This window comes from Pongo abelii, chromosome 3, assembly GCF_028885655.2.
Source record: "Pongo abelii isolate AG06213 chromosome 3, NHGRI_mPonAbe1-v2.0_pri, whole genome shotgun sequence".
NCBI classification, from domain to species: Eukaryota; Metazoa; Chordata; class Mammalia; order Primates; family Hominidae; genus Pongo; species Pongo abelii.
The window spans coordinates 127,703,958-127,719,668 of record NC_071988.2 but is presented as its reverse complement, the minus strand read 5'-3'; the positions used below and the strand labels follow the sequence as shown (position 1 = coordinate 127,719,668).

Below are 15,711 nucleotides of genomic sequence, written 5' to 3'. Positions count from 1 at the left end.
TTTACATTGACCCTCTCTCTCAAGCTTTCAGTCTCTCATTATCTAAATAGTTGGTAGTCCTCAGAGTGAACAAAGCTCACAAGGCTGTGAGGAAGAGACAATAGAAGGGTTTGCCTGAGACTCATAGCCAAAGCTCTGTGACTCTCAAAATGAGACTGGGGAAATAATCCACTGCTGTTACTGTGTGATTCAAGGCACCTGGTCACTTTCTTTCCTTACTTTCTTTGTAACACTAAAGGACAATCTTCTCTTCTTGTTAACCTTTCATGTAAATATAAGTTAATGTATGTATTTGTATTAGGAGTAAGCAAGTATGTGTGTAATGAATTTGTCTTTCTTGAAATGCAAAGGGATGTTAGACTTAACTGTTATCAAAATGTAACTTCCAAAAAGAAATTTTAAATAGTACACATTGTCTTTACTAACTATGGTAAGCAAACTATTTCTTGGAAGGGATCCATGGATCTTGACTTACTTTGCTTAAGGACAATAACCCTAGTAAGGAAGAAATCTCTGTATGATACTGACTGAAGTCTCAGGATTTTCTGAGAACCTTCCATAATGTTACCACCAGTCAGCAGAGAACTGGGTGAGGAAAACCTAGAAGCATTAGGACCACTTAGGAACTAATCCAACAATAATTGGGCTCTAAAATGAAGTAGAAGAAGAATGAAAAAAAAAAAAAAGGAATGGATGCAAGACAAGTCCTAAATTGACACAGCTTTGTAACTAATTAAATGTGGAGACAAAGGAGGTTTAAAATATATGTGTATATCTATCTACATCTATCTATCTATATTTATATATAAAGAGAGAGAGAGATACTTAGAGACAGATATAAGACCTTGGCTGGGTGTGGTGGCTCACACCTGTAATCCTAGCACTATGGGAGGCTAAGGAGGAAGGATCACTTGATCCCAGGAGTTCGATACCAGTCTGGGCAACAGAGCGAGACCTTGTTTCTACAAAAACAAACAAAAAAATTAAAAAAAGACCTTAAAGTCTCCAGGTTGGGTGTTTGGGGAGGTTGCTGATACTGTTACCAGAGATAGAGAAGAGAAGAATAACATAGGTTTGGAAAGAATGTGATTAATTTTGGACATATTGAATTTGAAGTGCTAATGTTACATCACTGGAAAAATAATCAGCTGAGCATTTGGAGATTCAGACTAGAATTCAAAGAAGACTTTTACTAGATGTGTATTGAATCCTCCCACTTACGTAATAAACAGTATTCTACAGAACATGAAAAAAAGGTGTAGGGTTTCATTTTCCATAATTACCATAATTATGGTATAATTTTCCATAATTTCCATAATTACCTTTAAAAGCTTATAAATGAATTATTCTAGAAAGAAAGACAAATTCTAGGTGATAGTCTCAATAAGAGATTGTTGAAAAGACCCTTAAAATATATATTAATAACTTGTATTTGTTTCACAGATTGTTGAAAAGATCCTTAAAAGATATATTAATAACTTGTATTTGTTTCAAGAAACCATAAAAATTCATTGTCTCCATTATAAATTAGCTTATAAATAAGAAAAAAATTGCATAAGTGCAAGTGTTTGGTAGAAGAAATTAACAAAGAAAATGAGATCAAAGGGAAGTAGAAGAGAAAGGAAAGGAAAAGACCATTTTGACATGTGAGAACAAAAAAAATTATGTGTGTGTGTGTGTGTGTGTGTATATATACATGTATATATATAATTGAACTTTCAACAAACCAAACTATGAAGTTGCATTGACTTACACTCATGCTAAGATGTTATGCACCATAGGAAAAATATTTATTTGTCTTGAAATTTCTATTTAAAACTTACAATTTGAAAATTTTAAATTATCTTTCTTTCCTTTAATCCTTACGAGATTTTGTTAGAATTACATATGAAAGTAAAATAGGAGAGGAAAATTTATAATTGTTCATGAAGATATCCATTTATCTTTTTTTTTTCACACTTCTATTGAGTGATCCACTAAAAATTGCCAAACTCGTTGAGAAAAAAGGAACTAAGAAAACACGGGGCTTCTTTGAACAGAGCAATTTTGGCTGCAGACAAAGGTAGAAAGATACGGAGAATCTGATTATGATAGCATGGAGCCTGAGAGTAGAAAGTAAAACTTTCACTGCATCCTCTCTAAACTCTTCTGTCTACTTCTCTTCCTTAACTGTGGAAATGAAGTGAGGATATTGTCTATCATGGGTGGATATAGATGATATGTTACATATAGTAACATATGTCACAAGCATTTATTATTTCTATATTTATAAACTTCATCAAAATTTTTGTATAAATATATTTTTGTGTAGATGTCTTTTAAAAGATACCATTTTAAAAAATCATCTTGCCTGTTCAACTCATACAAGAGTTGGGTGAAGACTCTATTAGTAAAAGATAAAAGCAACTAGCATTTGACTCTTACAAGAGCCAGTCAGATTCCTTACTATTTTGCTCTAAAATCCTTTCTGCCTCCTCCACTTTAAGTAAAACAGCTTAACCAGTCCGTAGCATAGTGCCTGACACACAGTAAATGCTCAGAAAGTATTTGTTGAATGAATGAATCAGTTATTCAACATATATTAGAGCAAATACTGTGTACTAGCAGTCACTGTTCTAGGCATTGGAGAAACAGTAACAAGTAAAATTAAGTTCCTACTCTCATGGAACTTACAATATTTGGGAGAGACCATCAATAAACATACATACATATATATAGTTTAGAGATATATATATAAAGTGGTTATAAATGATCAAATAAGGTTAACACGAGGAAAAAGAGTGCTGATGGCTTCTTTTCTTTATAGAGTGATTAGTGGAGCTCTTATTCTGAGATGGAAAGCCAATAGAAGATGTGGAACAAAGGGTGTCATATCATCCAACTCATATTTTAAGAGAATCATTCTTTTGATGATTGCATGTAGAGAAAGATTATACTGGGCAAGGATAGAAGCAGTCATTCAAGAAGTTCTTGCAGTAATCTAAGTAAGAGATGATGGTGGTTTAGACTGGGAGATGAGATTAGAGAGGTTGATGATGGGGAGTTGGGGAGTTGGGGAATTGTTTGCAGATTTGCAGATCATGTAGGACCTCGTACACTATGGAAAAGACTTAGGAATGTATTCTGAATAAAGCTACAGGCCACTAAAATGCTTTGTGACAGGTTATGTGAAACGTCTGACTTATATTTTAAAAGGATCACTCACGTTGTGTGAGCATTAGACCATAGCGGAAAGAGTGGAGGCAGGGGAGACCAGTTGATAGGTTGTTACAATAATCTAGGTAAGAAATAACCATCACTTGAGCTAGTACAATATTAGTACAGCAGTGAGAAGTGATCAGATTCTGAATATGTTTTGACAGTTACAGGATACATTGGTAAAGAAAAAAAGAAACATATCCAGGTTTATTAGTTAGATAACTAAAAGACTGAAATTGCCATTTCCTGAGATAAGGAAGACTTCAGGGCAGGATTGGGTAGAGGAGGGTAGGAATCAAGTGTTCCCCTTTGAAACTGTTAAGTTTGTGAAGCCTACTAGATATCAAAGTGTCTAATAGATGTTGAGGAAGCAGATTCATGAGTTTAAATTCCAGGGAAGATAGTAAAGACAAATTTACAGTCATCAGTGTATAGATAGGACTTAAACCTGTGGGACTAAATGAAATCATTTAGGGGAGGAATGTAGATAGAGAAGAGGTCAGAGGACTAAACAATGGGGCACAAAGTCAAAAAGATAAGAAAAACCCACCAAGGGAGATGAGAGGCACAGCTAGTGAAGTAGTAGAACCAGGAGAGAGTGGTGTACTGAAGGCTAATGGAACAAAGTTTTGAAGAAAGGAGGGCATGATCAAATGTGTCATGTGATGCTGATAGGCCAAGTCACATTCAGAATGAGTTTTAAAAGTTGGATTTGACAATGTGGAGATTACTGCCAGTCTTAATAAGAGTATTTCGGGGGAGTGGTAGAGACAAAAGTTTGGGGAGAATTTGAGAGAGAATAGGCTTCTTGCAAAGAAATGAAAAGAGATAGGACAAACCATTAGATTAAAAGAGCCTTAAAAGATGTCCGTCAGTCACAATGCATGGCCCTTGTTTGGATCCTGACTCAACAAATTTAATTATGGATGAACAGATGGACAGACAAAGAGAGGGAGGGGAAGAGAGAGAGAGGACATTTATGAGTTATGAGCTAATTCGAAATTTGAACACTTGCTGAATATTTGATTATATTTTACAGGAAGAATATTATTGGGCCTTTTTTCTAGGTGTGATAGTACTATGGGTATATATTTTTTAAATCCTGTTATTTCAATGATACATGTTTGTGTAGGAAATGATAAAATATCTGGGTTTGCATCGAAACAGTACAAAGGTGGGAAGAGGCCATGGAAGGAATAAATGATACAATTTGGCTACAAGTTACAATTGTTGAAGCTGAGTTTTGGGGACCTAACAGCTCATTATACCTTTCTTGTCTATATTTATATATTTTTTGACTTTTTTTAAAATAAAAACGTACAGAGAAAGAATGGGAAGATATGAAATAGAGATAGCAACTTTGGGTAACAGGAAATTAAAACATGAAAATACATTGAGTTAGCACACTCTAGATATTTATAATATCTCCTTATGTAACACAAACTATAAAAATATTTTTTAAGATAAAAATCCTTACACTATCAAATTTCCTAACCTCAAAGATTGGTTCCAAGAAAATTAGAAACAACTTGGTTAAAAGTTTATTAGAACCCTTTTTGTGGACAATACTAAAGAATACTATTAGTATGGGTTCAAAATATCCCAGATAACATTGGAGTAGTTATTTATAAAATAAACATGGATGAGAAAGCTGGACCATGTAATGACTATTCGTCTAGACTCTCCCACTTTTTAAAAATACATAGTTAGCATTTTCTCATATATAACACACTAATATGCTGGAATTACCTGTTCTTCTTCCTTGTCACAAGTGCCTATGGTAGGGTATAAAATGATTACTGACCTGTGCATTCACCTTCTTGGCTTTGCTCTGCTGCTGGTTTTATTTCTGTGAGTGAAATTAGAAAATACAGCAACCACTGCCTAATTGTTACTAGATATTATTACTATGAAAACCAGTTTTATACCTTATATAATGCTATTAAGAAAATTAACTTCAATGAGTTAAAAAGATCTGAATACGGAAAACTAGCAGGACACAAAATATTTATCTCAGTATAGGGGAACACAATAAGGATTGAAACAACAAGTGACATTCAAAATTATATTTGATTATATAATCAAGGGAAGAAATCAGTGGAGTATTAGATAAATCATTCCCACCTCTTTCCCACTAATCCTTGCCATAGCTCTTATGTTTCTCATTGAGATCACTGAGATGGGCAGTTCTACTGATTAAGAACTTTATTAATGAGCTCAGAAATTTCTTAAATAATTGGAACAAGACAGCACTTCACTTATATTTATTCCAAGACCACACTGTACTCTAGATTGAGAAATCACCCCATATTCTGTTTTTCATCTCATATATGCTTATCTGCCTTGTCTAGCCAAGCTCTTAGAAATATGCACCTAATTTGTGTAAAGCATCAGCCTAGCCATAGTCACACAGTGCCAGAAATATTGAATATGTGCCATATTCTCAGCATTCCAGAGGGTCAAGAGGAGGCATAAGACTAATAGTATCTGCCTCACATCCATAAGATGAAGAAAAGCAAATTACTACAGCTGCTTATTATAGGATAATTGCCAGTTTCTTTATTCAATACCATGCTCAACCGAAAGTAAAATTTTCATACCCCAAATGTAGGATTATTTGGAGGGAAAGGAATGGCCAGATAAAACGGAAGAGAGAAAAGACTTATCTGTTTGAGCTTTGTCAGGGTCTTAGTTAGTCCATGCCAATTGTCCAGTCTCCAGTATCAACTTCAAACTCATATCAGGTAACCTAATTGTCCTTCCATGTGTTCCTCCCTAAATCTTCCAGAACCCCAAAGCTTTCTTGGTTTCCTGCTGCTACCGTGAGTTCTTCCCAAACCTGTGTCCTAGAGGGCCCAATGAGAGACATGATTCTGTTCTACATACCTCATGAATCCTACCTATCATCAGCTTTTAATTTTTCGGCCTTAGTTCACCCACACTACTCTGTGGCTGCTTAAAAATCCCTTTTCTTCACTTATTCTCCTGCTACTGCACAACTTAACTTTCTCTGGGCAAACATGCCAGTCTCTTAATCCAAGTTCAGATGCAAGATAAAGAGAGAAAACAAGATAGAGTGGCACCCACAAGAACCTTCCACATTCAGACACTGCTGTATTAAGGTGTGCCTAACCACATCCTAGAAATGAATTCCAGTACCAGATCCTAAAAACCAGAGGAATTGTGAAAATACAAAAGCTTTGCCCTCCCCACATGGAGTACTGTCCACAAAAATGAGGTCTGGAAGTCCCCAGATCCTGTGCCAGGAGATATCATATCTGGCCCCCTCACGTGGGATGTTGCTATATAGATCTCAGCTAGTTGTGCAATTTGAAGACCCCCATTCTCTCTACATGGGATGTAGCCCTATAGTGGGCCTTAGTGGCAACCCATGAGTTTTTATGTTATTTTCATTATTAATCAGTTGAGAATATTTTCTAATTTTCATTGTGAATTCTTTGACCTGTAATGTTTAGAGGCATATTGCTTAATTTAGAAAGAGTTAGAGATTTTTCTAGTCACCCTTTTGTTACTGATTTCCAGCATAATATTTACTGTCATCAAAGAACATAATCTGAATAATTTCAATCCTTTAAAAATCTGAGAGTTGCTTTTTTGAATTGGTCAATTTTGGAAATGTTTCACGTGTACTCAAAAAGAATTTTATTCTGAAGGCATTGGGTATTAGTGTTCTGTATCTGTCCCTTAAGTAGATTTGTTAATTGCATTGTTCAAATATTGCATCTTACCATTTTTTTTCTGGTTGTTATTTCACCTACCATCATGGTGGATTTGTCTGTTTTGCCGTTCAGTGCTATCACATTTTTATATTCTGAGTCTTAGTTATTGAATGCTCACAGATTTAGAATTGTCATATCTTTTCAGCAAAGTGAATTTTTTATCATTATGAAATCTCCCTTTTTATCTGTAATAATCTGTTTCACATTAAATTCTACTATGTCTGATAAAGTTCACCTCTCACAAATTTCAGCCCTACAAACACAGCAGCCTCTTCTAGTGCAAAGTGACTTGCTCTCCACATATACCTATAGGAATTACAGTTTGAGGTCCCAGACAAACCTGACCTGCAAATGAATCCTATTATCTAATTAAATGACTCAATGCTAGTTACACAATAGAATCACCTGGGAAAGGGGGAACCTTTTAAAAACAACTGATGTCAGAGACCTGTCCCAAGAAACTCTACTTATTATTAGTCTGCAACAAACCTGGTTATTGCTGTTTAGTAAAAGCAACCAGATGATTCTGCTGACTTTATAACCACTGGTTCAGTATGATATCCTGCCACCTCCACCAAGGATGTTGCTCAGTAAGTGTAGATTTGTAATTTCTGGGTGGAGTATGCAGTCAAAAGCCCTGCCAGATGAAAAATGAAAGATGGAAGAAACCCTATACCCTAGATGCCTGGTTCTCCCCTGTCGCACTGTATATCTTCTCCATGTATGATGTGACTTATTTCACACTGTGGAAATCTACCCCAGCACATTCACAGCCTTTTCTTTCCTCCCTAACCTGTCAAGCTATAGCCACAAAGAATATCGTCTGATAAGTATAGCAACTGTGACCATCACATCTGGATTCTCATTCCCTTTAAGAGTCAATAATGAAAGAGAAATAGAAGGAAAGAAGAAAGAAACCAGCTCCCCAGCCGCTGTTAAATTCAGAAACTCGGCTTATCATCTCTGGACTGCTAAGATCCCTAAACTTCTGCTTTTATGCTACCCATACTACTTCATATTAATTGTCTATTACTATCTCCCCCACTGAACTCTAAGCACTCCAAAAACTGGAACAGTGCCTGGTACCTACTTAGTAGGTGCTCAGTGAAATGTTTGATAAATGAATGACCAAATAACTGAGCAAAGAAATTTTTCCATAGCAGTAGAAAAGATGCAGTCATGGTTTCACTGCCAGGGGCCAGTATTTAACATGGATAATTGAAAACACAGCAAAGCATCGGAGGAGCAGAACTCATAATCTTATGTGAAAACTCAACAGTTGCTCTTTTTCTTAAACACAGCCTGCATCTAAACATTTCAAGGCATCTAAACATTTGCTATCTCCTTGCACTCCATTTCTACTCTTCTTAGACCTCCCACACAGCAGCAACCTGATTGTTGCAAAGTGCTCTGTTCTGCCTGCTTTGTCTTTACCATTTTCCAGCTCAGTAGCAGCCTAGTTGTTAGGGACTTCCTTACAATAACAGAACTCTTTCCAGCTCTACAGCATAGTTTAAGGGAGATTAGTTGCATGTACAGTCCTTCCTTACTCATTTTCTGATTTCCACAGTGTTTTGAAAGAACTGAAAGTTAAGACTGCTTATCCACAAGGCTTTTTCAGTAATGTTATGTTTATCTCAGAATTCTGGCCTAAATGGTAATTGAATTGTGCATGTAGGAGAATGCAGCCAAGATGTTTCAGTAATCATATGGTACCAGGGACTGTGCTGCCTGCACATGACTCGGGCAGATGAATCTGGTGCTTTCTTTCTTAAGGACTGGGGTTCAAAGAGAAGTAAGAACAGGATGAAGACCAGCTCACACCGGCTCACTTGACACCTTTTGAAATACAGGAGCACTGTTTCTCTTCAACATTAGTTACTATGAAGGATTCCCATCTGTTAGCTCTAAGAGAGGATAGGATGTGAAATATGAACAGCCGTTTGAATCTCTGTGGAGCCACTGCAGAGAATCACAGAGAAGATAAGTAGGGTCAGCAGTACTAAGACCCATTTATGTGAGTTGTTTTGGAGATTGCTAAGATCCCAGTCCAGCATTATTTATTCCACCTACTGACCGAGACCTTTATCCTTTTGACTTAAGACAGTATTATTCAAAAAATTGTCCATGGGCCACCTGCTTTAGAATCATCTACAGGTGCTTATTTAAAAATACCTATCCCTGAGCCCCAGATCAATAAAGCAGAATCTCTGGGAGTGAGGCCTTGAACTTGTCCTGGCCAAACCACTCAGCCCATTCTTTTGAACCCTAAAGTTTAGATTGCTGCCTTGAGATATTACTAAGTATTAAGCTTCAAATAGCCCAAGGAAGCAATAGCACTGTGAGCAGGTTAGTCATTTTTATTGAAGGATGTAAGATCAGGTTTTAGTAGAGACAGTAATTGAAAAGAACTTGAGGACACAAATACTCAGTGAGGAAGAATAGGACACTACCAAAGAGAAGAAATAGAGATAAAATAGCCAAAGAGCCAAAGAAAAACTTCTTTACTTCATAATTTTGCCCTAGGTTTTATGGTCATTTGGCATAGTTTAGTTCAATCCAGCAAACATATATTGAGCCCCTACCATCTGCCAGGTACCAAGAAGAAAACAAAATAGAAGGAAGCTCTTAAATGGATAATTTAAATAAATGAGGTAAGGCCAAAGATTGAGATTCATACAAGAAACTTCGGGGGCTGAGAAGCAGGGACCCTAATGGCAACTTAGCTCCTAGAGAAGGAAGTGCCTGAGCAGGAAAATGAATAGAAGTTAGGCAGGTTTGAGGTTATGTGTGGGGGTTACTATTGAGGAGGAGCTAAAGAGGGGACAGGAATTGGTGGGAAATGGAGCATGTGCCCAACATTGGACAATCTGCCCAAGAAAAGGTCTGAACATAAAGCAGTATGCTATATTGGGATTGATACGCAGTTCAGGGATGCTTTATCATAAAGTGCAAAGAATGAGGAAAGGCAATCGATGATCCTGAATAGGTAGATTTGAGCTAAGTCATATGTCTTGATAACTTTTACAAAGTCCTCTTGTGCTAGACATCTAGAAGGCTTCCTGGATCTGTCCTTCAAATTCATTCCAGGTTTGTGGACTCAAAATGTTAGTTGTGATCGCTCCAAAAACATGTTACAACTGGTTTATGGGCCCTCTGTGGGACATTGAAGTGGACCATAATATCAAAATTTTTTCAATGTACATTTGAGCTTGTTTTGACTATTACTGGAAGAATACCTAAAAATAGTAACATTAATGACCTCTGGAGAGGGAGGACTGGAACAGAAGTGGAATGAGTTTACTTCTCATTGTATACCCTTTACTACTGAATTTGAATTGTTTACCATGTATATTTATCACATATTCAAAAAAATCATAAAAGAGAACTAAAGAGACATTTATTCCATAAGATAAAGAAATTGTCAGCATATAAAAGAGTGATTTAATTTATATTAATAACCAAGTTGACAACTTATTATACAGTGGTGGCAGCAATCATAACATTAAATTAATTTTGTCTTTCAAATTCTGAGAAAAAACATGAGGTTGGAGATATCTTCTGTATATCCTCTAAAAATTTTGCCTCTTTTTTTTCCAGTTTGCAGCTCACCTTGTGAAGATGAAATATCCAAGAATCTGTATTCTAGATGGTGGCATTAATAAAATAAAGCCAACAGGCCTCCTCACCATCCCGTCTCCTCAAATATGAAGAACCAAGAGTGTGACTGCCAAAACTCAGTGTTGCATCAGCACCAACAGCACAGTTCTTCATATCCACGCCACTCTCAGACAAAACTAGATGTCCAGATTGTTGCATTTCCATAAAGTTTGTCACGAGACATTTTTTAAAATCTCATAACCCACATGTTCAGCTATCCATGCAAGAAACTTGACTCTACGTGTATTGCTGAAAGAATTTTCTTAACAGTGAAATCTGATCATATATTTTTACCACACTGCCACATAAAGCCCAAGAAATTCAGCTTACAAGACAGATTTAGCATTATCAAGAAATCCCAGTTGCCCTGAAAAAGCTGTCCTCCATTGTACTGAACAGACAGTCCTGTTGATTGTATTATTTAGAAACATACACTGAATGTGGGCTGAAATCCTCATCTTTCCATAATGAAAATTGAGAAACTATTCACAATGCTTTCCTTATAAATAAATGCTACATTTAGTAACTCATTTCACCCAAACAAGGGGTGTGTGTGTGTGTGTGTGTGTGTGTGTGTGTGTGTGTGTGTGTGTGTGTGTGTGTGTGTGTGTGTAGAGGAAGTGGAGTTTATCCCATTGCAGAAAGTGGTAATACTTACTCCCAGAAAAATGAAATTTAGAAACCATTCATATTTGATAGAATATTTGGTCAGTTCCTGTAGCAAAGACAAATGGCTTAAACAAATTTTCTAGTTTGTTTATCACATGAAAGTCTGTACAGTCAGTCCAGGGCTAGTATACTGGTTTCCTGATCATTAAGAACTCATTACCTTCTCTCATTGCTTTACCAACCTCAGTATGTGGCATCCATCTCATGGATGAAAATGGCTCCTCAGCCTCTATCATCACATCTGCTATCTAGAAGGAAGAGAATGAGGGAAGGAGGGAGGGGATGAAGAGAAAAGAAGGAACGAAAGAAGGAGGGAGGAAAGACAGAAGAAAAGAAAGGAAAAGAAGCGAAGCATACTCCCCTTTAAGGTCATAAACCAGAAGTTGCACACACTACCTCTGCTTACATATCATTGGCCAGACCTTGGGTGCATGGCCACACCTAGCTTTAAGGAAAACTGGAAATAGAGTCTTTGGGTGGTTGATCATTTCCCCAGCTAAAAAAATTCTTATTACTGTGTGGGAAGAAGAGAGTACATACTGAGGTACAGCTAACAACCTCTGCCTCTGCCACATTGTTTTTAAAATGAGTATTATATTTCATTAAATCTAAGACATCTCACAATTTTAGGCACCACAAAGAAAAAAAATGAAGCCAAATGAATTGTGACACTTTGTCAATGAAAAGACACATTCCCTGGGAGGCCGAGGTCAGAAGTTTGAGACTAGCCTGGCCAACATGGGGAAACTCTGTCTCCACTAAAAATATAAAAATTAGCTGATCATAGTGGCACACGTCTGTGGTCCCAGCTACTCAGGAGGCTGAGGCAGGAGAATCACTTGAACCTGAGAAGCAGAGGTTGCAGTGAGCTGAGATAGGGCCACTGTACCCCAGCCTGGGCAACAGGGTGAGACTCCGTCTCAAAAAAAAAAAAAAGATACATTCCCATTTCAGAAATCTGAAAAAAAATGCCTCATATATATGAAATATAGCATGTCCTTTAATTATGTTCAATTTTGTTTTAACTAAAAAGTGTTCATCTATAACTTTTATTCCACTCCAATGTTAAGACTGCCTAGGCAAAACATTTCAATAAGAGCCTCAATTCAACTTTCTGGGCCATGGTTTTGTTGTTGCTGCTATTGTTTATTTTATTTTATTTTTTCTTTGCATCTACTTTTTAAATTGAGATATACTTACCATAAAATTCATCCTTTTAAAATGTACAATTCAGTAGTTTTTAGTGTATTCACAAAGTTGTGCAATCACTATTATCCAGAATACTTTCATTGTATGCAATTGTCTACCTGATCAGCAGGTATTCTACATTAACCCCTCCCAAGGTCTTTGATAAATTTTTGTATATGGAGTGAGGGGTCCAGGTTCATTCTTGCATATGAGTATCCAGTTGTCCCAGGACTCATCCTGTTTTGTTTGTTTTATTCAGTTTATTTGGTCATTCACCAAATATGTTTTGAATACCTACTATGTATTTCTAAGACACTAATATAATCCATAGTTATATCATTTGTGATCCTTACCTAGTTTACAAAAAAAATGTGAGAATTAATGAGAACAAATATTTACCAAGATTTCACTAACATTGCTTTTGGGCCATTGTCTACCCTCTTCAGAGAAATATTAAATCCTCCTGTCCTGGCAATTACTATTCTTTTCCTTCAGTCTTTAATGACTTACCTGAGTTCATAATCAGAATGCAGCATTGATGATCATTCTGAGTCTTAACTCTGCCTTACTGAGAAAGCAGAGAAGAGAGGGATGGAGGGGCAGTGATTTGAGTTGAATAAGGTGGTAGGTAGTAGGAGAGGATGAAGGCCTTGTGAAGAGAGCTGTGTAAGAAGATAGTAGTAGCAACCCTCTGTCATGATTTTGCATTTGATGTTTCTTAAAACTTGACGTATTTAGGCTTATTCCAAGAAATTGAAGTTTTTTAAACATGAAAATTATAATATTTAATATTCTCAACAGTACACAGGGCATGTTATTTCATGGTGGTTGATACGAACAGTTGACCTCAACAACTATTTGTTAGATTAAACATATATAACCCAGGATTTATTTGAGTTCCTTTTTAATATATTATTGATTCCTACACGATGACTCTCAGCACTGTTTCTGGCTCTACCTGGAATGCCATAACTACCACCACCAGCCCACACAGATATACATACACACACACACACAAACTCACATGCATAAATACACTTATTAACTCTTGATAATCTAGCAACAACAGTGTACCTCCTCCAGTCTTCTCTGGCTTCCCCATGCTGCATTAAGAGCCTCAAATCTACTAAAGCATTCCATTCATCCTTCTAATAATAGATTTATTACATCATTTTGCAATTGTTTGTTTACATTTAGGCCCCTATTAAAATATGAGCTCCTTAAGATCAGGAGCTATAATTTATACCTCTTGCTACCTTCAGTGACCCACCACATTGGATATGCTCAATTAATATAAAATTGAATCTCTATCAATTTTAGAATCTATTTGAAGGGAGGAAAATAAAAATAACCTGTGGTAATTTTTTTCAACTGCCAAACTTATCTGGTACCTGATAGTATAGAAATAAATTGAAATCTCAATTCATGGAGTGAAAAAAGGATCTCTAAAGTCCCATCCAGCTCTAAAATCTGATAATTCTAGAAGTTGGAGCAGATAACTTCCAAAATAAGGTAATTTAATCTAGTTGCATCCTCTTTTCAAAATACAGAGATGTTAGATTCAAAAAGCATATTAAAAATAACTAATGCTTAAGCAAGTTTGAAAGAAGTTTCTTGATGTCAGAAATGAAAAGGACCTGAAAGGCACAGCTTTTAGGCCCGTGAGATATCCAGTATCAATATAAGCCCTAAGAACTCGGGTTTGGGAATACATATAGGAATAGAAGACATAGCTTTGGATCTTCTGAGTGGGAGTTCTAACTAAGACCTCTTTATGAAGTGACAGTCTCAAGGAACTCCGCTCCATGAAATGACAAGACATAACTTCCCGCCAAATTAGGGAAGCTACAGAGGAGACTGTCATTGGCCTGATTATTCTTGATGAAGGAAGAAAAATCTGTTATAGACAGAGTTGTTCAGTGGAAAGTCTGGGGTAAGTTCCTGATTTAGAACAGGCTTTAGTGCACCTTAAAAGGAAAACAATGAATTATATAAAACTTTTAGAGGACACAGTGGTGCCAGATTTTCGTTCGATTCCTGTGCTTTCCTCCTGCAAATAGTTACCAAAAAATATTCCTTTGGGAATTAGTATCAAAAGGATTCTATAGCATCTCAAAAGAATCTTACTTACTTTGGGAGGCTGAGGCGGGCAGATCACACGGTCAGGAGATCGAGACCATCCTGGCTAACACGGTGAAACCCAATCTCTACTAAAAATACAAAAAATTAGCCAGGCGTGGTGGTGGGCACCTGTAGTCCCAGCTACTCAGGAAACTGAGGCAGGAAAATGGTGTGAACCCAGGAGGCAGAGCTTGCAGTGAGCCGAGATTGCTCCACTGCACTCCAGCCTGGGCGACAGAGCGAGACTCTGTCTCAAAAAAAAAAAAATCTCATGCAGTAGTCTCGTTTAATAAAATCCACTACAAGGAGAGAAGACTGCTGCCTTGACTATATAGAAAGGGTTGGCAGATATTTCATTCTATCAGTTGTAACTAGTAATCCCATTGTTATACATGCTGGCCCAAAATATAGCTGTTATTAACCAAATAGTGCATTTTTCTTGATAAATGTTGATTAAATCAGATTGGAAGCAAAATGGTAATATTTATGATCAATTTTAGTTTGGATGTTCAATGTCAAGACCAAACCCTCTTCACAGCTACCAACTTCAATTCTATGTGGAAAACTAATGGTGAAGAGTTTCAAACTTTAACTGACACTTGACATTTAACAGGATATGTAATTGCTCACACACAACCTTTAGGTTTTGTAATCCAGTTTTATCTCATACAATATTAGAAAGAGTACACATTGTAAATACCTATTTTAAAAGTTAGCCATATTTATAAAGTCACATGTATTTATATCTTTTCTGAGTAATTTTCTTGTTAATGCCTTATGATAGGTGCTTGTAACATGAAAACTAAACTTGGATCTTACCATATTCCGTGTTCTATAGATAGATTGTGATATGCATAGCTTCTACTGTGACTTCCAGGCCTAATGTCTCCTCTGAAGTTGTTATTCTTTAATATCCTTTCTCATTCCTTTCAGAAGACCTATTATTAGTTTGCATTGTCTGCAGCATTTCAATAATACTGTTCTATTCTAATAATACTGATCTGTTCTAATAAACAGTTCTAAATACTGTTCTGTTGTAATTGGTACCAAAGTACTGTATTGCCAACATTTCTAGATATTAATCCCCTGGGTGGTGGGGGTTAAAACACTGTTCTGTCTTGGCCTATGACTAATC

The 15,711-nt window shown here is 36.5% G+C and overlaps 1 protein-coding gene across 3 annotated transcripts in view; it reads left to right on the top strand.

Moving 5' to 3' along the window:
- Positions 1-11,128, top strand: part of TBCK (TBC1 domain containing kinase) — a 267,698-nt gene extending 256,570 nt beyond the window's left edge. For all 3 annotated transcript variants that reach the window (XM_024245819.3, XM_024245820.3, XM_054554234.2), the window contains one exon: positions 10,539-11,128. In XM_024245819.3, coding sequence (XP_024101587.1) covers positions 10,539-10,649 — 111 coding nt within the window. In that variant the 3' untranslated portion in view covers positions 10,650-11,128. The remainder of the gene's footprint in view (positions 1-10,538) is intronic.
- The last annotated feature ends 4,583 nt before the right edge of the window (positions 11,129-15,711 follow it).